This window comes from Procambarus clarkii, chromosome 31 (assembly GCF_040958095.1).
Source record: "Procambarus clarkii isolate CNS0578487 chromosome 31, FALCON_Pclarkii_2.0, whole genome shotgun sequence".
In the NCBI taxonomy this organism is placed as follows: Eukaryota; Metazoa; Arthropoda; class Malacostraca; order Decapoda; family Cambaridae; genus Procambarus; species Procambarus clarkii.
In genome coordinates, this window is record NC_091180.1 from 24,117,184 (window position 1) to 24,143,521 (window position 26,338).

General features: G+C 42.5%; 1 protein-coding gene across 1 annotated transcript; it reads left to right on the plus strand.

The window, feature by feature from the left end:
* Nucleotides 1–5,016: 5,016 nt before the first annotated feature.
* On the plus strand, nt 5,017–23,394 carry LOC138370329 (uncharacterized). Its single transcript, XM_069334558.1, has 7 exons — nt 5,017–5,168; nt 16,038–16,244; nt 16,432–16,632; nt 17,682–17,877; nt 18,885–19,169; nt 19,630–19,701; nt 21,091–23,394. The coding sequence occupies exons 1-7, from the start codon at nt 5,126–5,128 to the stop codon at nt 21,338–21,340; spliced, it is 1,254 nt and encodes a 417-aa protein (XP_069190659.1). The 5' UTR covers nt 5,017–5,125; the 3' UTR covers nt 21,341–23,394.
* Nucleotides 23,395–26,338: the final 2,944 nt, after the last annotated feature.

The following is a 26,338-nucleotide window of genomic DNA, read 5'->3' on the forward strand; positions in this document are numbered from 1 at the left end:
CGTGAATATATATATATGAGCAGCTATATATTACATCATATTTTGTCCGTTGGGGGATTTTGACCTAAAAATGCCATGTATCCATATGCAGGCGATGAGTCACAATAACGTGGCTGAAGTATGTTGACCAGACCACACACTAGAAGTTGAAGGGACGACGACGTTTCGGTCCGTCCTGGACCATTCTCAAGTCGATTGCCATGTATCATTCGAGAGGACAGACTGCTTTCCTTTTACTTAAGACAATCGACTTGAGAATGGTCCAGGACGGACCGAAACGTCGTCGTCCCTTCACCTTCTAGTGTGTGGTCTGGTCAACTTACTGCCTTAATTAGATAATTGCGCAGTTTAGTGAATATATATATCAACAGTTATACTGATTGCTTAAAGGACTCAAGAACTGGATCTCACCAATCTCTAAGCTAAACAATTGACATTTGTGGAGAGCTAGATGCATATAATTTTTAATTTAGCAATCTTACACCTTGCATTGGCCGGAGGTGGAAAGTTTACAATCATTTACATGCATATCCAATTGTTGGAAAATTGACAAGTTCTCGTAGAATATAATTTTCAATGAAATATTTACACATTTCATGAACATGTATAAGAGAATTATCTCTAAATTTTTCTAAGGTTTTCACAATCAATAACAGTGGCGTATGTGAATACTTTTGCTGACAGAGTTTACATTCGGTGAGATTTACCTGAGCAGGTGATGCTGCCTCTCCGAGGGATTTGTAGCCGAGCCTAAGCCTATCAGTAGCCTTATCTGGAAGTCTGCTGACCCTATTAGATGACCCAGAGATAGATATATGGCCTATGGCACGGTAGTATGATAAAAACATAGAATAATCAGGATGAAAACTGCAATTTGTCTTAGGTCTTCGTTGCAGTTATCGGTATGCCCTCAAGCTCCTCAAAGACACTCCAAGGTAGTAACAACCTTCACCCCCCCCTCCTTCTATTTAAGATAATTGCTCTGGCCAATTCATTAATTCTATCCAGCCTTTAGAGGTCAGTATGGAATGGGATCCATAGGAGACAGTTTCTGACTCCATCATTATTGTATTATATCTCTGTGTCTTGTTTCAGACACAAGCACATTAGAGATATGTCTTGAGGATCATTGTAGTCAGGGATGACAGTCACAATCTGTTAACTACGGAAGCACGCGATTGAGTGCAAGGAGTGCACAAACAGTTCTGTCTGAAGAGTGGAGGTCTTTACCTAATTTACACGAACTTCTCACCCACAATAGGAACCGCTTGTCGTCGCCACAAGAACTACATTTCCGGCAGAACCAGTGAAGCGGTGTAGGGCACCATCAATGTGAATAGTTCTGGGAGAGGATGAGGGAGAGGATGAGGGAGAGGATGAGGGAGAGGATGAGGGAGATGATAAGGGAGATGATGAGGGAGAGGATGAGGGAGAGGATGAGGGAGAGGATGAGGGAGAGGATGAGGGAGAGGATGAGGGAGAGGGAGCATCAGAGTGATGCTATATGATCACAGCATCCCTCTGGCTTGAAGCATTGTATTTTGCTTCAAGTCGAGGTCTGGGATAATCTTTAAATCATCATCTTGAGTTGGAAGGTAGAGAAAAAGTGGGTGATATGAAATGGGATGATCTCCCATGGTACAGAAAAGTGCCGCTGCTATCTCCCACAGTAGAGGAGCCCTCAGACAAAGAGGGCGTCTGTGGCTGAGGTAGGTTGGTCTTAGTAATACTTTAAATATTTTAATATTGCCTTCTTTTTGCAGTCTCCTCGTCTGCCAAAAAGGAAAACTTGCACGCGAGAGAGTTGGATTCTAAGTCTGGAGGTCCCTGGTTAAAGAACGACAGGAATCCAAATCAATTTCTTCTTTATTATGCACCTCATACCCATCCCGTGGGCGGTGGTGTAAAGGATTACAGAGGCACATAATCGGTTCAGGAACTGAACCCTCTAGTTCGTTTAGCTAAGCAAATAACAATCTTTTGACGCTAGTTACAAAATTATTATCCGATAACACAGTCTCGCCATAAAACCAACAAGATAGGACTGTTGCAATCAGGAAAGGGCTGACCTACTGACTGACCACAATGATGCCAATATGCAGGTTTCTGAGCCAGAACGACAACCTCTGACACAGCTTGGCGCTAGAGTGGTCTCAAGTGGTTAATCAACAGGTTGAAGTTCACTATCTCCTTCAATCTGTCGACATAGGGCAAGGTTGTGGGGCCAGATAAGGTCAGCTCAAGACTGCTCGGCAACTGTCTGAACCTGGACAAGTCCAGCACACTGGACTTGTGATCCTGTGGTCCTGGGTTCGATCCCAGGCGCCGGCGAGAAACAATGGACAGAGTTTCTTTCACCCTATGCCCCTGTTACCTAGCAGTAAAATAGGTACCTGGGTGTTAGTCAGCTGTCACGGGCTGCTTCCTGGGGGTGGAGGCCTGGTCGAGGACCGGGCCGCGGGGACACTAAAAAGCCCCGAAATCATCTCAAGATAACCTGCTGGTTCCACCTCTCACACTTCTTTATCAACAACTGTTATCAACTTTATTAACAACTTTTGGCCCTCAGTATGCAAGAAGGCAGATGTAGGTAAAATCCAGAAAACGTAGAATCGTTCAGTGGTTGAATACCGACCTCGCGTCATGCAGGTCGGCGTTCAATTCCCCGACCGTCCAAATGGTTGGGCACCATTCCTTTCCCTTATCCCATACCAAATCCTTATGCTGATCCCTTCCGAGTGCTACATAGTCATAATGGCTTGGCGCTTTTCCTGATAGTTCCATTCTAATATCAGGTGTATTGTTGCAATGAACATTGCAGGTTCCATTTAACCGGGTATAGCACTTTGTTCTAAATGCAAAGCTTCTAGGACTGGCTATCTCAGGCTCCATCTTGCTGCTAATAAGGGTCTCTATGGGTTATCCTTAATGTACCAGCATCTAAAAGCCACTCAGTTGGTACCAGTGTCCCACAGAACAGCCTGCCTTGGCCCCTTGCTGTGGAATGTCTACTTTAATGATCTACTCTTAATCACTGGAGCTCCAGACTATACTAATGACTGTAGTTTAACCTTTACACTTACAAGAGAGGAAATACCGACTGCTACGAAACTCATTAATCACCGACTGTAGAGATTTCCTTGAGAGATAAAAGATAATAAGTTACATTAGCCAAACCACAGGTGATGGGCATAACTAGGGTTCTTGGCGGTGAGCCTGGGACCCATTCCCCTTGTCAGGAGGGGCCTGACAGCTGAGTGGACAGCGCTTCGTATTCGTAGTTCTGAGGTTCCGGGTTCGATCCCCGGTGGAGGCGGAGATAAATGGGCAAAAAGTTTCTTTCACCCTGATGCCCCCTGTTACGTAGCAGTAAATAGGCACCTGGGAGTTAGACAGCTGCTACGGGCTGCTTTCTGGGGATGTGTAACTAAAAGGAGGCCTGGTCGAGGACCGGGCCGCGGGGACGCCAAGCCTCGAAATCATCTCAAGATAACCTCAACATCTCAAGATAACCCACAAGTGGATGGGTGAAAAATGGGCGATGGGCTCACCAGCTAGGCGATGAAGTTTACATCATGGGGTATGATATCTGATTCTTGAATTTTCATGAAGATCCACGTATTAGACCTTGAAAGTAAGGCATCCAAGAAACGTCATCTTCATCTTCAAGTGTGTGGTTTCGTCAACACTTCTTCAGCCACGTAATTGTGAATCATCTGCATAGGGTAATTTAATCTAAACAGCCCTAAGATACATCTCACACCATCTCAACAACATGGGTTCCCAACTCTACTTGAAGCACAGGTTCGCTCCCATCTTGGGTGTGCATCACTCTTGGATGGCCTGTCCCCCCCCCCATCATTTACCCAAATTCAGGACGAGGTAGAAGAGCTGCCTGAGAATACTTATCTGTTATCTTGACCCAGTCTGAAGACCAGAGCCTTCAGTGTAAGGGAATATGGTGCTCAAGACAGCCCCTTCTAGTCCAGTTTCATTGACAACTAGAAGTTGGCAACCATAACACAAGGCGCTCAGCCATCATCACGCTTGGCTGTGCTATTCTCTAGATCTTCACTTCTTCAGGGATCATCCATTCCCAGGCTGACTCGCATTTGAAACATGATTGCTCAATACGTAGATACGAGCAAAATCTAGTTAATCGAGAATATGAAGGCTCTGGCACCCAGTTCGATCCAGCTACATCCTATTACTAGCATGATTGTAGCTTAGCACAAAACGGCTTCATTAGGAGTGGCTATCTATCCTAATGACAATCCTAGTGAACCCTAGCCGTAGTACAGAGAGAGAGAGAGAGAGAGAGAGAGAGAGAGAGAGAGAGAGAGAGAGAGAGAGAGAGAGAGAGAGAGAGAGAGAGAGAGAGAGAGAGAGAGAGAGAGAGAGAGACAGAGAGAGAGAGTTATTATTTTCTCATGGAAGAGAAATAGGGATTGATTTTTTTCGCAGGAAAGAGAGATGAGAGATAGAGAAACCAGATTTTTTTTCCAAGAGAGAAAGAGAGAGCTGTAACAATCTCCCTCATAAACACATGTCAGTATATGTCCAGTAGAATAGACTTTACAGACATGATAGACAACACGAAGCCTATTCGAGATGACATGAGAAATGACCGGCATAAAACCTGGCTCCCTGCCCGCCATCAACAAAATATTCCAAACGCCCTCAAAACCAAAATATAAAAACTAACATTTTAAGAAAAGTACAAGGAAAAACACGATAGGGAAATATAAAGTTGACTGGTGTTTGGGGAGTGTGCCGTCACTTTCACTTCCAGCTAAGCCCCTCCCACCATTGCTCTTCTGTTTCGCACGATTTCAGTTTCTCCTGCATGCAAATGCATGTGTTATAAAGTTCACAGCCCTAATAACGACGCCAAACGAGCTAAAGCAATTCAAGACAATACCCGCGTTACCCAACAGGGTTGAAAACGGAGTTATACAGTCGTTCTGAGACAGGTGTAAACATTAGTTCTGGCGCAGGTGCTCGTGGAAGAATAGTAACAGTGACTGGGTGAACGGGTGCCTGGCAGTCGAATAGTCACGTCGCGCTTTGCAAGGTTCCCGACACGAAAGGTTTCCTACCAGGCGCTTCTGGTGTCAGTGTGAAGATGTGGTTCCTTGCGGCAGTATCCTCCCTCTTGGTAGCAGCTGGTATGTACAACTTCAGTAATAATATTAACAATATATGCCAGGCTATATATGCTAGACTCACACATGCGGCGAATATACACAAATCCTTGAATATACCCACCAAAAGCATGTTTGATTAACGCATTTGTTGTCCACAGTTATCTGACATAGAAAGATTTAGAGTCACTTTGATCAGCGTTTCTTTTGACTGTGACCGTCTGTCAACGAATTTTGTTGACATCTATTCACACACGAGTCCTTATGGAACAGATTCGAGTTCCAAGATTTCCAAACTTCGACATTTCCAAGTTAAACATTATTATTTATCAATGTTATTAAACAACACATCCTTTAAGCCATTATGTTATCTTGCTGAACCCACCCTCTGCAAGATGGTGATAACTGAACAAATCCACAAGGGCCGTGACGAGGGTTCGAACCTACGTCCGAGAGCATAACCTTGTGGATTTGTTCATTTGATGCATCAGGCTATTATGATTTCTGTGTGTATAGTGATAACTCTATCACTATCGACCACAGTCCAGTGGTTTCCAGCCAGGTATATGGAACAATTTCAAGGAGTACATAGGAATTCTATTTATGAATTGTGCTCTAACAAAAAATACAAAACAATTTTGAGTGTGTTGAAGTGAATGTTTCCTCCTGTTTTTTTCATTTACAAGTTGTTTTAAAGGAGAATAACAATGCAGGGATTGTGAAATGTAAATGCATGTATTTGTCTCAGTAATAGCTAATGTCAGGTAATGGGGTCCTGAGTCAGATAAGGGGGTCTATTATTGTTGTAGGGGTCCAGGTGAGAACGTAGTTGTTGGGGTCCACATGTGAAAACGTTTTTTTTTTATTATTATTTTTTTACCACAGACGTGGCCACACATTTACAATGCTAAACATCATATATACATTTTCTTCTGTCCTCCATGGACAGGGTTAGAGATGTGTTAAACATATAGTTCAAGGGTTTATCGAACAATCAACCACAGAAGGTGATTGTAGTGCTTTTAAAATGCTAAGCTAACCTACATATGTAAATACATAGATACACAGATTTACGAGGTGGGAACTTTACCAATCTCGTGAGAACGAGATTGGGAAAGGGCGGAATGAGTCACAAAAGATTGGGTGCCAATGGACCACACAACAGATATAGAAGAATAGAGTTGACCAGACCACACACACTAGAAGTTGAAGGGACGACGACGTTTCGGTCCGTCCTGGACCATTCTCAAGTCGATTGTAGAATAGACTTTAGAATAGATTGTAGAATAGCCGCTAGTAGAATAGACTTAATAAATCAAATTAATTACTAATATTTACTGCTTCTCCAGAAGCACATATACCTATTATTATTATTATTATTATTATTATTATTATTATTATTATTTAAATGCCAACAAAAGCCTTGAACTGGAAATAAAAACAAAAATTTATTATATAACAATAATATTTTGTTGAAATAAAATGCCCCCCCCCCCTGCCCTCCCCCCCCCCCGCCCCCCCAAAAAAAAGTGAATTGCAACAGAGGCAATATATTCAACAATTGAAGACCTTGTGCACGAAAATGAACATTGTTCAACATTAACAATAAAATATATATATATTTATTTAGCGAATACTTACACACACATCTTGTCGCTGATAAGTACTGTTATGTACTTGGACAAAGTACATAGTGATATTGTACTCATATGGAAAGTACACCCGGGGGCTACTGTGATTGATTGGAAGATTGGTTGGTTGGTTAGATGATTGGTTGATTGAATTGGTTGGATTATTTATTGGTTAATGTATTGGTTGATCATCAGTATATTGACTATTTGGTCGATTGGTTGATTGACTGGTTGTTCGGTGGATTAGTTTGTTAGTTGAATGGCTAGAAGATCGTATGATAGCTTGATAGATTGGTTGTGTAGTTAATCAGGTGGCTGGTTGATTGTGTAATTAATCAGATGGTTGGTTGATTAGTGCAATCAGTTTACTGACTCGTTTAAATTATCAATTTAATTTACCGAATGACTGGTTGGTGGATTGATTGAAAAATAAGTTGATTAATTGGTTAACAGATGAAATCAGTTCAGCTGAACAACTGTTTGATTAATAGATTCTTCCAATCAATAATTTTTGTCTGATTATTGATTGGAATGGTTGATTCACTGACCCTTTGACGCGCTGCATTATTTGAAAATAGGCCTATGGTAATTTCGGAATAGGCCCATGGGGAGCTGCGCCATTTAAATACTGGAAACACCATTTATCACACAGCCTATGTACTCAAGGCCTAAACAAAACTGATCTGGTCCAAAACGAAAGAGGCAAATATTAGTGCCCCCAGATGCATAATAATGGGATGTTTAAAGCAGTCTAATTATTACTAGCCTAACCTACACCTAGCCTAGCCTAACCTAACCAAATTATAGCCTAGTAGTGTGAAAAAGAAAAAGAAAGAAAACTGGCGGTGACTTTAGCGGTTACTATAGTATTTCGATTGTAGATTGGTAAACGTATTCACCCCTTCGTATGATTGGATAATCTCGACGTATCAGCTGTTCTGTATGTCCGCACGCACGCACGCACACACACACACACACACACACACACGTACACACACGCATGTACACACACACACACACAAAGCACCAGAAGAAACAGTTCAGTAAAACATTGCATAAATTGAAAGCTTGAAAGGTGAAAGCTTGAAATCACTGTCATCTACGTGACGATAAGACTTTGTTTACAAAAGTTTATTTACAAGTTTCACAATCAATAAATTCTAATCATTTTGGATTTGAAATAAATTTTTGACGTGTGATCAGTTCTCGTGACGTCGATTGACATGTGACGTCAGACATCAATTTATATGACGTTACAGTTGTTGTGACGTCATAGTTGTGAGAGCTACTGTCAACGCGTGACGTCACAGATGGCGTGACTTTACCATGGCAATACTTTTCATTAATGCTTTCCTTTTGTGCTCTGTCACGCACGTCGGCACGCACTCCTGTCACGCACTCACGCCACGCACTCACTCAGGTCACGCACGCACTCTGTGCCTGGATCGAGTTATTAGTGCTTGGAACCCGGCTTTCTAACCGTCGGTTTTTTAATGTACTGATTCCTCGACTTATTTTGTCTATCATATATACTGCATTTCTCTCTCTCTCTCTCTCTCTCTCTCTCTCTCTCTCTCTCTCTCTCTCTCTCTCTCTCTCTCTCTCTCTCTCTCTCTCTCTCTCTCTCTCTCTCTCTCTCTCACACACATACCCAGGATGCAGCTGTCTCTCTCCTAGGTACCCAGTAACTACTAGGTGAACAGGACACTTCAGGGTTACCTGCCCATTTGTTTCTGCCTCGGCCTAGAATCGAACCCGGGCCCTTAGGACTAAGACCCCCCATCCCCCGAGCGCTGTACACTCGGCCGGGAGGCACCCTGTGTGTGATTGATGAAGATTAAGCCACTCAAAAGGTGGCACGGGCATGAATAGCCCCTGAGCCGTGTGTGTATGTGTGTGTGTGTGTGTGTGTGTGTGTGTGTGTGTGTGTGTGTGTGTGTGTGTGTGTGTGTGTGTGTGTGTGTGTGTGTGTGTGTGTGTGTGTGTGTGTGTGCGTGTTTATCTCCCTTTTCCATCTTTGTCCCCTCACCTCACTTTCCCTTTCAATCCCATGTTGCGAACCGGCATCCCTTTCTCCTCTCCTCCCCTCTTCCCTCCCCCCCCCCCGACCGTTTCTTTCAACCTTCTGCCAGCCTCTGCCCATAACTAGCCAGAGAGAGAGAGAGAGAGAGAGAGAGAGAGAGAGGAGAGAGAGAGAGAGAGAGAGAGAGAGAGAGAGAGAGAGAGAGAGAGAGAGAGAGAGAGAGAGAGAGACAAACAACATTCACTTCTGAAAACCCGTTCTGCGGTGACCGCCTCCTGCCGTCCCAACCTGAGCCGGTGAGGGCTGACTGCCAACAGGATATATATATATATATATATATATATATATATATATATATATATATATATATATATATATATATATATATATATATATATATATATATATATATATATATATATATATATATATATATATATATATATATATATATATATATATATATATATATATTCGATTGGACAGTTGCAGATTACTAAGGGTGTTAATTCGCAAATGTTCTTCAAATTTCCAAGTTGTTTTATAGTCATTTTCTTACGTATTCATCATTGAGAGTCTGGTGGCCATTAGTGACGTCATGGCTCAACATCCGGTCCTGTTCTTGCAACACACTGCTCCACATTTTGATGTAATACAAGTGAATGTATTTGTCTAATTGATTCGTCTTTAATACAACAAGTGTATAAGCCCCGATTGATCGTAATTGTAGGTGCAATTGATTTTAAGTTTTATTTTTCATTAACGACTTCAAACTTCAATTAACAATTACTATATAAAGGTTGTTATGGGGTTTAATATATAGTTTTTTATGAGGAGGTTTACAGGTAAACTTAAATAGTTAAAATTCCAACGTTTTTGTTCAGTCTATTTTTAATGTTAATGTTTCTCAATTTCATAAGAGAGAGAGAGAGAGAGAGAGAGAGAGAGAGAGAGAGAGAGAGAGAGAGAGAGAGAGAGAGAGAGAGAGAGAGAGAGAGAGAGAGAGAGGGAGAGAGAGAGAGAGAGAGAGAGAGAGAGAGAGAGAGAGAGAGAGAGAGAGAGAGAGAGAGAGAGAGAGAGAGAGAGAGAGAGAGAGAGAGAGAGAGAGAGAGAGAGAGAGAGAGAGAGAGAGAGAGAGAGAGAGAGAGGGAGAGAGAGAGAGAGAGAGAGAGAGAGAGAGAGAGAGAGAGAGAGAGAGAGAGAGAGAGAGAGAGAGAGAGAGAGAGAGAGAGAGAGAGAGAGAGAGAGAGAGAGAGAGAGAGAGAGAGAGAGAGAGACACACACACAAGGAAACAGAAAGACAGATAGAGACTGATAGACTGGAGAAGCAGAGAGGGGGAGTGGAGGAATGGGGGATGGGAGGGATAGGGGAGACAGACCAGGATGGAGACACGAGTCAGGAGACGCCGTTACCTTCAGGTGTACGACCAGTCGTCGCCACCCTTACACCTCAAGGTTGTCAGGTGTGTGTGTGAGAGAGAGACAGGCGACTAGATCACCCTCTCATCCCTCACCTCCTACTCTCACTCTCCCTCTCTCACTCCCCACCCCTCTCTCATTTCCCTCACTCCCCCTCTCTCACTCCCCACCCCTCTCTCATTTCCATCTCTCTTTTATATGATGTTTTATACAGCTCTCTTTCTATCTCTTTCTCTCTCTTTCTCTCTCTCTCTCTCATTCACCATTATCACCTTATATCTTCCCTTTTAGTTGTATTAATATCCTGCCAAGTTGATATCATACGTCTAAACATACAGATATCTAACCTTGATTCATTAAACAAATTCTAAGATAGCCTGACTGACGACCTAGCAAACTAGTAATATTCATGAACTAAGCCATATATGTACTTATTTACAACTAGCAATCCTCCCAAACTAGTTTCGCTTCACACACAAAGAGCAACTTCACTGACATAAACTAAATGATGATTCAAATGCAGTTAACCAGTCCTGCAATGACTTGTCAATCACGTGGTTGACCTGGATGCTAAACTAATTGCCCTACAAGCTTTTTAAATCCGAACTTAATAAAAAAAAACTTTTTAACCGACACCAATATACTCTTCCGACGAGGATTGCAAAGTTCAATTGTTGTTCCACTTTCTTTAACTGGCTTGCTGTTGAGCTATTTTTTTTTCTGACCCTGCTATTTAGTCGTCAGCGTCTGAAAGTGAGCGCTGCTAAAAAGGTCATTGGCAATGACCTTTTTAGCAGCGTTCATTTCCAATGACCTGATATCAAACGCCTGACACTTGATAGCATGATAGCAGCTTCATCATCCTAAATCGTGTTCTGCAACATCATGATTGGAATTATTCGCCATTATCGAATTTGTCAGCACTGCCAATAGTTAAGGATTAGAGAATGTGGATTTTGTTCGTTCTCTCTCTCTCTCTCTCTCTCTCTCTCTCTCTCTCTCTCTCTCTCTCTCTCTCTCTCTCTCTCTCTCTCTCTCTCTCTCTCTCTCTCTCTCTCTCTCTCTCTCTCTCTCTCTCTCTCTCTCTCTCTCTCTCTCTCTCTCTCTCTCTCAGGTAGTGATTCCACATTCGGAATCTCAGCAACGATTAGCGTGTGCCTCAGCACCTAGCACCTTGTAAGCCTAGCACCTAGCACCTTGTAAGCCTAGCACCTAGCACCTTGTAAGCCTAGCACCTAGCACCTTGTAAGCCTAGCACCTAGCACCTTGTAAGCCTAGCACCTAGCACCTTGTAAGCCTAGCACCTAGCACCTTGTAAGCCTAGCACCTAGCACCTTGTAAGCCTAGCACCTAGCACCTTGTAAGCCTAGCACCTAGCACACATGCCTTGCAGCCAGTAGTAGAGAGAGAAAGTGAGAGCACACAGCACGGACCGCACTTCTAAAAATCACTTTCACTGCAGGAATATCACACGAGAAGGGTCACTGGTTTGGAGACGAACAGTAGGGGAAACGAAAAGGGAGAGGGGAAAAAAACGGAAGGGAAATATGCATAGAAAAAGGGAAGGATGATGGAAAGAAGCAATAGGAAAGGTCAGGAGAAAACACCAAGCCATGGAGCAGTAGGTAGAACCCTAAAAAAAAAATCCCCACGAAGGTTAGGTTAGGTAACCTTCCCCATCAGGAGGGACACGTCTGGCGCTGGTAACGGGAACAAAGAGACAAGAACCCAGCAGGAAGTAGCCAACACAAGGCCGAGAGCAGCAGAGGGCGGAGGAGTAGCGCTGGCAGAGAGTAGATGAAGAAACAGAGGCGGTAGTAGTGGTAGCAGTAGTAGAAGTAGTAGTAGTAGTAGTAGCACTATAAATAAAAAGTGAATGTACTGGTAGTGATAATTGCAGCAGGAGAGATGGAGACAGTTACTTGGGCGCTGTTGCAACTAACATCAACAGGGCAAGAACAGCAGTAAAACACAGCAACATACCTCCTCGTATCAAGAAGAGAATCAAGACAGCAATCAAGACATCTTGTGGCAGCATCCAGAATAACAAAAAACACCTGAGAGGAAGATCCAAGCCAACAGCATCAAAAACACAATCGCCTCAGACACAGCAACTGACGCAGCGACAGTACCCACAACAGCGTTTATAATAATCATGTAACTGTATGGCATAAATCCGGGATAATAACGGCGTTGACTCTTATATCAAACGATTTGTCAAGCCCTGAGGCCCTCCAAAAGTTGTCCTCACCATCAGTTATCCTTGGATCAAGAATGACTTCGTATAGCACTTCGGAGCTCGTAATTAATAACCCGTTTAATACAGACTAGGCCACCATTACCATCGAAATAAATGGCACATAACTCGTAAGATGACGCCTCGTAAGTTTGCTCAGGTAAACGAGAGCATGGCGACCACTTGGGGTGGGGTGGGGGTGGGGAGGGGGTGGAAGGGGTGATGGGGAGAGGGGATGAGGGGGGGGGGAAAGGTGTTGAGACACCCCGGCAAATCAGAGCGCCGATCCGCCTGTCGCCAGAGGTCACCTTGAGTCTCCGAGCTTTGATTCACCACGTTTTAAAACCACATTATTATCAGTAAATACAAGTTCTGCAGACATGGAGAGGAACTGTAAACGTGTAGAGCGTTTAGTAAAAACAAAATAAAGCTTGGCATGATTCAGAGCATGTTTCCTTTTGCAGGCGATGAGTCACAATAACGTGGCTGAAGTACTTGAGAATGGTCCAGGACGGACCGAAACGTCGTCGTCCCTTCACTTTCTAGTGTGTGGATTGGTCAACATGTTTCCCTTTGATTCGTGGGGTGGCTTAGTTGTTTCTGCTACGTTATTGTGGCTTATTATCGTGTTGTTTGGTGAGCTTCTATAAATACAGACACATCTGATGTATCATCAGAATATATGTGTGTGAAGCAATCAACAAATCAAGAATAATTCAAACGAGCAGAACAAGGTAGTTGTATTAATCAGTGCCTTGCAATATAGTCGATCTTTATGTAACAATAACATAGTCTACTTTATATAAATGACTTTGACTTAAACTATGGGTGATTCAGTGCCATGAATGCAAGCTCAAAAATTGAATCCAAACAGGTAAAAAAAAAGCAAGTTTATTTTCTGTAAGATTCTTGGAAGGCCATTAAAAAGAGCACTTACTGTAATATTAATGAATATAATATACATTAAGGTGTGGCACAGTCTGGAGTCCGAGTCCCGTCACTCGTGGCTGTCAAGGCCGTCAAACACGGGGAAATGTTGTACCTGTATTCCTGTCTAATTTTCACCTGACAAGCTGAAGTTATTTCCGCACTGTGACTGGCCAGGGTGTGGTTAGCTGGTCTTAACCCTCCTATAGCTGGTCCCAACCCTGTCATACCAGGGGCCCCAACCCTCCAACACCAAGGGCCCCCCCCCAAACCTCCTACACCGGGGCCCCAAACCCCCCTAGAAACCAAACCTCTTGATTGCATCTTTGACTTTCACAACGCCTCGCCTCCACCTGCAAGCCTGTCCTTCAGAGGATAACAGGATTCTTGTCCTTGGGGCTGAGAAAGCAAATGGGGACACAACAGGTTTGGTGAAGACATGTCGGGTGAGGAGGAAAACAGGTAGGTGAAGGGGAATGGGGGGGATGGGGAATGGGGAATGGGGGGGTTATAATGAAGATTTTAAAGGCAGGATTGGGTAGGGGGATGAGGTTACCAGGCGAGGATGCAGAGAACAGGGATTGGACTGATTAAGATAAGATAGTTAAGAAATAAATAGCTTGAAATTGGGTGCTGGTGAATTGGACAAAATTAACCATACGGGAAAGTAGACGTAGATATTTACTAAGAAAAAGTAGAAGTAGATATTTAATAAGAAAAAGTAGAAGTAGATATTTAATAAGAAAAAGTAGACGTAGACATTTAATAAGAAATTCAACGGAAGGGTTGCTCTACAAGACGCAGAAGCAATGAAGATGGACAGTTTAGAGAATATGGTTTACCTTACGATTTATCTTGTGGTTTACAACGTGGTTTACATTATAGTTTACCTTGTGATTTATATTATTGTTTACCATGTGGTTTACATTATAGTTTATCTTATGGTTTATATTTTACCTTGTGGTTTACATTACTTCGTCTCCTTGTGATTTACAGTATGGTTTACCTTGTTTACATTCTAGTTTACCTACTAGTTTATATTAAGGGCTTAATTGTGGTTTACCTTGTAGTTTCCTTTATGTTTTACTTTACGATTTATATAGTGGTTTACCTTACGATTTACATTGTGGTTTATCTTACGATTTATATGGATTTACATTTTGGTTTGGGATTTACATTTTAGTTTACCTTGCGGTTTACATTGTGGTTTACCTTATGGCTTACATTGTGGTTTAACTTGCGGTTTTCATTATATAGAGACAGGAAGCGTGTTAGGCTTATCGAAGTATCCCTAAGCCATCGACTGATCTTTCTCCGGGATGCTGCCCCACAACAGTTTCCTAACTCCCGGATATCTACTTACTGCTAGGTGAACAGAGGCGTCAGGTGAAAGGTTGGCCCCCAAACGCTTCAACCCACCCGCGGTAATCGAACCTGAGACTTTTAAGCAGTGACCCAACTGTGTTGACGACTGTTCCTCACGATCCCCTCACGTAACGGTGAAGGAAACTTTTAAGTGTGAGAGGTGGTGCTAGAGAAGGTCACAGTAATTACCAGTGTAGCTGGGTGTGGCTGGGTGTGGCTGGGTGTGGTTGGGTGTGGCTGGGTGTGGTTGGGTGTGGCTGGGTGTGGCTGGGTGTGGCTGGGTGTGGCTGGGTGTGGCTGGGTGTGGCTGGGTGTGGCTGGGTGTGGCTAGGTAGGAACTTATACAAAGGACGTTCGTGGGTAGCATATGGCAAGCTAATAGCTTGGGTACATTAAAATACATGAGCCGTTCATAGAAGATCAAACAGTGCAAGTTATGTCTCTCTCTGAAGTTTCAACTCGGGAGCAAGTTCATAAGTTTGACTTTGCAAGTTTATGACCAGTAAGTTCTCAAGGTCGTTCAATATCCTTGCTATGGCAAGTTATGGCTATGGAATTAACTCCGGAGGCGTGTACATATAGATTTCTATTCATGATCAACAGAACTATTGCTTCCTATGTATTGTTTAACAATTTTGCCCAATTAAAAGTCAATATGTTCTTTCAGTGGTATAGCAATACAGGGGGGGATAATGATTAAGACATTAAAATTATCTTTCCTCTTGATAATGTAACCAATAATAAGGGTTCCACACAGTCCGTCCTCTTAAGCTTTCCCAACGTCAAGAAAACGGTCAATTTAAAGTAGTCTCTCCTAACCTACCAGAGAACCCAAAACAGAAAACGGAACAGTACGTCACTTTTGCCAGCCGCGAAAGAACTGACGATTGTATATCAATATTTCCAGGACAAATTTACACTGAAATGTTCAGTCCAAAATTCCTTTCCTTCCCCTGTTCCCCTCTCACGCCCTCCCCTCATGCATTACCCATTCCAAACACCCATTAGAACCCATTCCCAAAACCCATTAGAACCCATTCCCAAAACCCATTCCCAAAACCCATTAGAACCCATTCCCAACAACCATTAGAACCTGAACCACACAAAAACTCTCCGTCATTTATACTTTCAATAAATTATGTCTCTCTCTCTCTCTCTCTCTCTCTCTCTCTCTCTCTCTCTCTCTCTCTCTCTCTCTCTCTCTCTCTCTCTCTCTCTCTCTCTCTCTCTCTCTCTCTCTCTCTCTCTTATATCTAATAACCATCCTTATCTCTCTCTCCCTCTCCTTACAGCCTCCAGTCAAGGAGTAGCGTCAGAATGTCCGGCCCCCAACGGGTTCTTCGCCGACTCTGTGCAGTGCGACAAGTACTATGAGTGCGTCGACGACGTCATGACGGAGAAGATGTGCGCCGACGGCCTCGTCTTCGTCGACGACAACCCCAGGATCGAGAAGTGCGACTACATCTCGGCCGCCGATTGCACTGGTCGACCTGAGCTGCGTGAGTATAGGCAAGAGATAGTTGATGCGTGGGAATGGTAGTACATGGGACGGGAGTACATGGGACCGGAGTACATGGGACGGGAGTACACGGGTCGGAAATACAGCTCGATCCTGTAGACACGCTATTCATCCCCCTTCCTTTTACGAATATCCCTTAACCAGATTGTGTATCTCATGCCCTTCAGAGCCGGCCCAGCCCACCGACGTGTGCCCGAGGCAAAACGGCTACTTCGTCCACCCCGACGAAACCGTTTGCAACAAGTTCTACTTCTGCAACGCCGGCACCGGCAACCTGGTCACGTGTCCTGAGGGCCTCGTCTTTGGCCTCAACAGCACCAACTGCGTCTGGCCCGACGGTGCTGGCAGGAAAGGCTGCACATCCAAAGGTAAGTTGCAGACGCCAACTCCTCCATTATACACTCCTCAGACCCCACTCTGAGTCACGGCCCCAGAGTGGGGTCTGCCGCAGGTGACCGGACGGACGTCAGGTCCTACATTATACAAAACGGATGTTTTCCTCTTTACCTGTCCCTCTGTCCGTCTGTCCAAAGTTGTAGGTCAGACGCTATCCTCACCCTGATTTGAAGGGGGGAATGGTTTGGTGTATGGGGCGGGCATAAGCTGGTCGGGGTACAGCCAAATTTAATGTCTTAAGAAATATTAGCAGTTACCTCTCCCCCCCAGGCCATTTTCAGTGAGTAGGTTATCTTGAGATGATTTCGGGGCTTTAGTGTCCCCGCGGCCCGGTCCTCGACCAGGCCTCCACCCCCAGGAAGCAGCCTGTGACAGCTGACTAACACCCAGGTACCTATTTTACTGCTAGGTAACAGGGCCATAGGATGAAAGAAACTCTGCCCATTGTTTCTCGCCGGCGCCTGGGATTTTCTACATAATGAATAAATGTTAGTTTTTCTGTAGTTGTTAATTTATTGGCGAAGACAGTGTTAAGTGCAGATGGTTAGTGATGAAATGAAAGTGGTGAAGAATGGAGAGGGTGCAGGGTAGGGTAGGTGGTGAAGGGTAGGGAATGTGGTGAAGGGTAGGGAAGAGGGGTGAAGGGTTGTGATAGTGGTGAAGTATATCTGAGAGTCATACATGTATCTGGTATTGACAGATTCAGAAATATATTTTGGGTTGATATGTGTCTGATATCAGAGAGAGTTTGAGGGACATCAGCAGCCGGTAAACACTAATATATAATTGATATAAGTGGAATGAGAGAGAGAGAGAGAGGGAGAGAGAGAGAGAGAGAGAGAGAGAGAGAGAGAGAGAGAGAGAGAGAGAGAGAGAGAGAGAGAGAGAGAGAGAGAGAGAGAGAGAGAGAGAGAGAGAGAGAGAGAGAGAGAGAGAGAGAGAGAGAGAGAGCGCGACTAAGCAACCTTCAGACTATCTACTATCCCACCATAACCATCCCCCCATCCCACCTATCCCGCAGCTGTGGTGGAGTTCGACTGCCCGAAGGTCCCAGACGACGTCGCGTCGTCCCATCCTCGCTACCCGGATCCCACTGACTGCCAGTACTTCTACGTGTGTATCAGCGGCATCAACCCCCGCAGGAACGGTTGTGCCTTCGGCCAGGTCTTTAACGCCAAGATCTCAGCCTGTGATGACCCAACGGAGGTACCCGAATGGTAAGTGTATCTCTCTCTCTCTCTCTCTCTCTCTCTCTCTCTCTCTCTCTCTCTCTCTCTCTCTCTCTCTCTCTCTCTCTCTCTCTCTCTCTCACGTTCTTCTCGCGTGTAATTTTAAGTTTTTGTTCATTGGGTATATAACAAATTGTTTCTTTGTTCATTTACACAATTGTTATTCAATTGCAAAAGGTGGAACGCAGGTACACAGTTGCTTATGCAACTCTTCCCATTTAAGCTAAAATCAACACAACACACACACACACACACACACACACACACACACACACACACACACACACACACACACACACACACACACACACACACAGACTGAGGGCTTTACGACTGATTGGATAGCGCTCCGGGGTCGTAGTCCAAAGGGACCCCGAGTTTGATTCCCGGCCGAGACAAAAGCAAATGGGCAGTGTCATTCACCCTGATGCACTATTCACCAAGCAGTATATAGGTACCTGGGAGTTAGACAGCTGCTACGGGCTGCTTTCAAGGGATGTGTGTGTGTGTGTGTGTGTGTGTGTGTGTGTGTGTGTGTGTGTGTGTGTGTGTGTGTGTGTGTGTGTGTGTGTGTGTGTGTGTTTACTAGTTGTGTTTTTGCGGGGGTTGAGCTTTGCTCTTTCGGCCCGCCTCTCAACTGTCAATCGCCTCTGTCTGTGTGTGTGTGTGTGTGTGTGTGTGTGTGTGTGTGTGTGTGTGTGTGTGTGTGTGTGTGTGTGTGTGTGTGTGTGTGTGTGTGTGTGTGTGTGTGTGTGTGTGTTAGAAATATATATAATAGACATCATAGAGAAAAAAAAAGAGTTTGGTTAGAAAGGCGGGGTCCAAGAGCTAATAACTCGATTCTTCAGACACATAGTAAATTCACACGCATACATATATACACACACACAACAAGCTAAAACCTCACCAACACTTTAAATTCAACCCCGAAGTGTCATATCAACGACACAGAGTCGAACTCATCCTCCTTCACCGCTGGCCTCTGTCCTCCCCAGCTCCGACTACTACACCGCCTACTTCGAGGACTACTTCAAAACCCTGACCACAAGCCACGGCCGTGTCAGCACCGACATCCTGGCCGCCGCCCTGGCTTCAGGCTACGACGTCCCAAGCCTGCAAGAGAGATTCCACGTGGAACCAAAGCTTCTCCAGCCCTCAAACCGAGCCTCAAAGGCCCGTGGAGCCATCGGGGACACCAACCCCCCACCGTTGGTAACCGCTCGTCCAGCGGCTAAGGCACCAGTTCGAAGCTTCAGTCGGCCGGCGGCAGTACCTGTTAGGTGAGGCTTCTGTTTGTGTTGTAAGTTAATATTCCAAGACCCGGTCCACTAGGGGCTATGAAGTGAGAATTAAACGAACAAATCCACAAAGGCCGTGACGAGGATTCGAACCTGCATCACGGCCCTTGTGGATTTGTTCATTTGATGCATCACGTTAGTGTGATCTCTGTGTGTAGTGAGAATTAAACGTTTTTACCTAACTGCCAGAGGGACTTTATATATTATAAATTATATCTTTCGAAATTCGGACTTTTTTATTTTTTTCAAATTGTTTTTAAAATAGTGAATGGTAAGTTTCGAACCCCAGTCAATGCATTGAAGCCCCAAGATCATCCATTGTTGAATCGAGAGATTGGTGGAATCATTGCAATTGATAATGGTGAAGATGATGCCTTTGACGATATAATGATGATAATGAAAGTAACTGTTTTTTTCTCCTTTCCTTATCTGCCTCATTCAGAGAGGAACCCGTGCCTCTGGACGTTGCCGATCCCTCACCTATCCTCACAGCCTCACCTCCTGCCAGTCGCAGGTGAGTCGCCACCTATTCTCACAGCTTAATGCACCGTAACAGTTGGGCATTGTCGGCCTCGACGCTTAGAAATGACGGGGTTTTTATTAGATTTAAGTAGAATTAGGAGCACCACCGTTCACGGGACTAACGAGTGACAGGGCTCGTTAGGTTAGGTTAGGTTAGGTTAGGTTAAGTTAGGTTAACAAGGTTCAATCAGCTTGTGTTGTCCCAGGTTTCGAACTTAACATTTGTTAACATTAAAATGCATCTGACAAATCATTTCTCTACAATAAAAGTCAAAATCAAGTCTAAGTAAAAAATTCAGCAATTTTTAGTCCACGTCTGAATATTTTTTTGGTTCTGCCTAGTTTATAGGCATGAGGAAATTTGCTAATGATACCATGAATCCTATTTCTAAATCGATTTGAATATCGAACAGCACTCGTGATCTATAACAATTCCCGCACTCTGATTGGTTCTGTTGATGCAAGATAAGCAAAGACTCAAGCCACTGTATATTGGCTTTATACATATGCGACAAATGGTCTCTATAGACCACTAAAAAAAGGTCTATAGAGACCATTGTTACATTTTTTAAGGCCCCCCTGGCTAATTTCTCGTCTGGCGAAGAAATTTGCTGTGCTTTAATTGCAAAAATTATTTATTATCTTACTCCGTTACTAATCAAGTTAATCTTTCTTCTTCGCCTTTATAGATTTGTTCAACTGTAGTGAAATATCAGGTTCCTCTCTAGTACAGGGCGAGTACAAATTTATTTTTTCATTAGCTGTTGCTTCACAGACCTAACTTATAAATGGTCCAGCCATCTCGGTAAAAAAAAAAATGATAGTCTACATCTACACGATAATTTCTTATTTTATAAGTCAAACCTCACCATCCTTAATTCATTTATATTTGGTTCCCGGAAATAGGGTATAACTCTGATAAACTTTTATTCTTGTCATGACTTTGGCACAATTCTTTGCTACACCTCCAAGTGCCAATTTTGCTGTATTTGCCAATAAGTAAAAAAATCGACTTCCTAACCTAACTAGAAACGAACGAACCCAAGCAACCCACTTAACCTATCGAGTCCGATGTCTAGAAGACGTTGATATTTATTATCCCTTACTTTTAACAATAGGTTGCATTTGTAACGTGTTACAATAATGTACAAAAAACACGACTTTATTACTTGAGAGTAATAAAGTTATTACTTTATAAAGTAATAAAGTTATTACTTTATTACTTGATTATTAGAATCAATATTTCCCCTTACAACGATATTAATCGATTAAACTTGATTTATGTTGACAGATTTCTCGACAGTTGCTCTGTCTTAAACAACAGGTTGCCTTGCTATCTATTCTTAACCTTGATTCTTATGCATCATGCCTTCTCCAACAGCCCTGTCGCTCCACGTCGCCGCTTCAAGCCCCTCCCTGCCACCACCACCACCACCCCAGCCCCACCACCCCTAGCCGAGGTCCCGGAATACGCCGATTATCCCGAGTATGCTGAACCAGCGAGCTATGACTATACGCAAGACGTGGCCGCAGCTGCTGCTCCTCCCCCCCCTGCCACCGAAGCTCCACCACCCCCTCCACCGGCAATCAGGCGCAAGGTGTCACTCAGGAGGCCTCGTCCAGGCAACTAAAGTACAATTATTCTCCTGTCTGATGGGCAGTTGAAGTGGGCACTGGTGGCAATCAGCTGTCCTGTAATGTGGCTCTTATTGTGTGTAATTGTGATTGTGTGAGTGCTGTTTATAACGGCCACAGAGGATTGTTTATAGGTTAGACCGACAGGCAAGGAAGAAGCCATGTATATATATGTGCCTTCTGTGTTTATAGCATTCATGTGTGTGTGTGTGTGTGATGTCAGGACTTGTTAATCAGAGAGTTGAGCAGCACGTAAAGTATGTTGATGTGTGATTGTGTTTCAAGATTAAAATGTGTTATATGTTGCGTTGTGTTACTCTTTTCTTCGAGTGTGTGTGTGTGTGTGTGTGTGTGTGTGTGTGTGTGTGTGTGTGTGTGTGTGTGTGTGTGTGTGTGTGTGTGTGTGTTGCCGTCAATCAGCAAAGTCATTTGTGTTGCCAAGTTGTCAGTTATCCTGTGCTGAAGCTGGTAAAGTAATCTCCAGTAAAGTGCTTCTAAGTCTGTGTGGCTACACAGCGGTTGGATGGGACATGTGCGCAGACTTAGTAAGAGCGGGATGATGAGGGCGGAATGCGAACAATATAGTGCCCATCCACGTGGACCATCGGGGATCGAACAGAGGACCAGCAAAGGACTGCGGTGGTGGCTGTAACGAGCAGTCAGCTGATTGCCCAACCACTTGGGCTGGACGGTAGAGCGACGATCTCGCTTCATGCAGGTCGGCGTTCAATCCCCGACGGTCCAAGTGGCTGGGCACCATTCTTTCCCCCTCCGTCCCATCCCAAATCCTGACCCCTTCCAAGTGCTATATAGTCGCAATGGCTTGGTGCTTTTCCTTGATAATTCCCTCCCTCAATCAGCTGGTCGTCCAATCAGCTAGTCGTCCAATCAGCTAGTCGTCCAATCAGCTAGTCGTCCAATCAGTTAGTCATTACTAAGACCCCTCTTGAAGAGGGAGCATACGTGAAATAACGTAAAATCTTTCATTCTCCGTAAGCTGTAGATCTGTCACGTGAAACCGTTTTCTTTAGTATTTGTTTATAAATGCTCTTAAGGCATAACAATTAAAAATTTAAAGACATTTAAAATTATGTATTTCTGTGCTGTGATAGATTTTCTCTAATGGCAAAAGCGCTCAAACGTTGTATATAGCAGAAAACCTGTCCATCCTTCTGTTTCGATAGCACTTATAATAACGATATGGACCATAGTACACAAATTGACGTAATGGACAATTAGAAAGTACAATTTGGCACTATTAAACTTGGACAAACCGGAAAAAAGTTTCTATCCAAGTTCAATAGTTGTTATTGAAGTGTTGTCCTTGTTGCTAATAACACTTAACCTATCCATCCAAGGCCTAATACACGCTGAGGCCTAATGTGCTACATATATGCTGCTATAATAGGCTTAGGTTAGGTCTTGGAGTTTGGTTTTTAACTTCATTTTTTCCTGACTCTTTTAAAGTAAATAGTACTGAATTCTACTATCTAGCTGTCCATCACGTCTATGTATGTATGATACTCTACATAGTAACAAATCTAAACAGGAGGATGGTTTGCAAAAACGTATTATATATATATATATATATATATATATATATATATATATATATATATATATATATATATATATATATATATATATCGTAAAAAAATGTCTACTCACAAACTGATGAAATGAGACCGAATTCACACAGAAGTTCCTACAAAAAATCATGAAACATTAAACAATCACAACACACGATGGAGGAGAAGAAAAAATAATATTAACACTCAAAAATAGAAATTCCTCCTGGTTCTTGATCTGTGATTTGTTACCATGGAAAGACAAACATATATATGTGTGTGTATGTGGGTGTGTGTGTGTATGTGTGTGTGTGTGCGTGTGTGTGTGTGTGCGTGTGTGTATGTGTGCGTGTGTGTATGTGGGTGTGTGTGCGTGTGTGTATGTGTGTATGTGTGTGTGTGTGTGCGTGCGTATATATTTTATGTACAGTTTCATTGTCTTAATTCGTGACTCCAGTGTTTCAATAAAATTCGTATTGAAATGATTTATTTTATATCCTTTTCTTGTAGTTTAACACATTCACTGAATATTAATATCTTATGGTTATATATATATATATATATATATATATATATATATATATATATATATATATATATATATATATATATATCCAGATAAGAAAATTAAATGAAAATTCTTATTACTTTCGTGTGTGCTCTTTACTCCTGAGCAGATTAAGACCCCAAGATATCATATCAAATAATGGAAGGATATGACTGACTGGGGATTGCCATTCCCCCTATTATTTTCAAAAAGTCAACTGCACACATACTTATCATTTGTATAACTTATACCTATCACAGATCTTACCATTTGTATAACTATCTAATTTATATCATCCTTGACTTATAATAATATTGTCTAATTCACTTATTTTTATTAATGGAGATTCAATAATACTTCTTTCACTAATGGATTTGCTCTCAACAATTTTCCAGGAATTAGTCCAGTCAGTTGAATGATTATAATCTTTTGAGTGATCAAACAATACACATAGAGTATAAGGACCTGCAATCCTTATACTCTATATGTGTTGTTTTATTCTCTGATCAAGAAATTTCCCTGTTTGGCCAATACAGGATTTATTATAATCTTTGTTTGGGATTTTATACATAAAACCATTTTGCAACTTCCTGGGAAATTTTTAATCAGCGTTTTTTTATATAATAATTCCTAAATGCTACTTTGATATTAAATAATTTTAGAAATTTAGGGATTTCACTGAAGTTATCATGAAATGAAAAAAATACTGACGTCTTAATATTTAAAAATGAAATTGTTGGTGAGGTTTGTAATTTGTAAATAAAAAATAATGTGAATTTTGTTTATACATTATGTAATACGAAAGACCTTTGTAAATATAAAATGGTTAGCTTTGCGGTAACTTTTTTATTATATTTTATAAGCTATTTATCCACATGTCTATTGTTTTGCATTTACCTTCTTTCTTATTTATTTCGTGTGTGGTTTGCTTCATAACCCCATGTTTCCTTCCGTTTTCCTGTTTATCTTATACTTATGTACTCGTCTCACCTCTCTCTCTCTCTCTCTCTCTCTTTCTTTTTCTCTCTTCTCGTAAAACATCAAATGGTGTACCATCCTCCTCTCTTTCACACATAAAATTTAACACCGAAGGGCGTTCGCACAGGGGTTAAATATTGGTGAGAAATACTACTTCCTTCCCCATCTCCCTCTATTTTCCCTTTACAAACAGCCAAATGGGTTTCGGAGCAAGTGCTAGTTACAACCCTAAATAAACAAGTGTGTATTTATTATTTATATCCGCAGAATCGAGCTATATTAGTTCTTGGATCCCGCTTTTTGAACCAATTTATTTTTCCTCTATTATGTCCATTACACATATTTCTCTCTAACAAACACACAGGAAGCAGTGTGTGTGTGTGCTGCTTCCTGTGTGTGAATAGGTGAACAAATTATTCATTTTTTATTTATTCACTTGATGCATCACGCTATTGTGATGTCTGTGTGTTGTGAATAGGTGATTTAGTGACCTTTCCCCCCCCCCTCATTTCCACAAACAATTAAGGATGTTGGATCAGGAACTGGAGCTGTCAAGCCACTCTCCATCCACCTCACCAGAGTAGCACCTGGATAACTCCAACCTTTCCAAGAGGACAAAGAACTCGAATTAGCTCCATAGTATACATATCTCCGTTTGGTGTGTGTTTACAAATTTTAAATTAAGTCTAGAGATCTTGAATTAAGTCTAGAGATCTTGAATTAAGTCTAGAGAAATTTAATAACATTTTGAGAACTTAATTTTGGTGAACATAATGTTATTCACGCCAGGGGTCTTGAAATAAGTCTTATTAACTTTAAGGCTACTTGTATTAAGTATAGAAAGCTTAAGTTAAGAATAAATATCTTGAATTAAGAATTCAGAGCTTCAGTTAACGCTAATTATTATAATACAAAACTAGTCGACTTTTCTAAGGATAAAATATTCACATTGAACTTTATCTGCCTCCATTAAGAACCATTGATGAATCAAATCATCGCTGTATTGGGTATTAGCACCGTAAGACCACATTATAAACTATCGCATACCAGATCAGGTGTTGAAATCTATAAACATATACACACAGAAATCACAATAGCGTGATGGATCAAATGAACATTTGATGCATCTTGAATTTGATGCAATTCTTTTTATCGTGTCGTAGCTCAGTCGATTAAGGCGCGTCTGGGATCCTCTCGGACGTAGGTTCGAACCCTCGTCACGGCCCTTGTGGATTTGTTCATAAACATATATCCACCAACACCAGGACACACACACACACACACACACACACACACACACACACACACCCACACCCACACACACACACACACATGGAATATGATATAATGCAATACTTTTAACACTTTGCCTGATTCAAGAATGCATTCAACAAGAAAAGGAGACCTTCCAAGCAGAAGGTTAAGGCAGTTCCAGACCAGTGGTTGTAGGCCAGTCTAATGGTGGATTAGGCTCACACTGACGTGGATAATAGGAGTAGGCATCCATCAGTCTCAGGAGACTATGAGGTTGCGCTCTGGTTGTCGGTCTGGAGTGGCCTCTCCAGGGCGCAAAGCCAGGGTAGGTTGATAAAGTGGGAGAAGCTGTTACCCAAGCAGCAGGTACACATTCACATTTCTCTTCACAAAAAATGGAATCTGAAGTGCTTATTAAGTCACGCTGTGTGTTCACTCACCTCATGAACACACGAATGTCACTGCTAGAAAAAAGTTAACAAAAATGCGCATAAAAATGTAAACAAAACGTGAAATATAATTTGCTGTGAATTTACATCGCTGTGAAGAAAGCAGAGTGTGGTTGAGGGTCACCAGCTCATCTCATATGAAATGTTTTATATGAAGTAAGTTTTACCGCTGTGTTTTAAACATATAAGCGGTGGGAA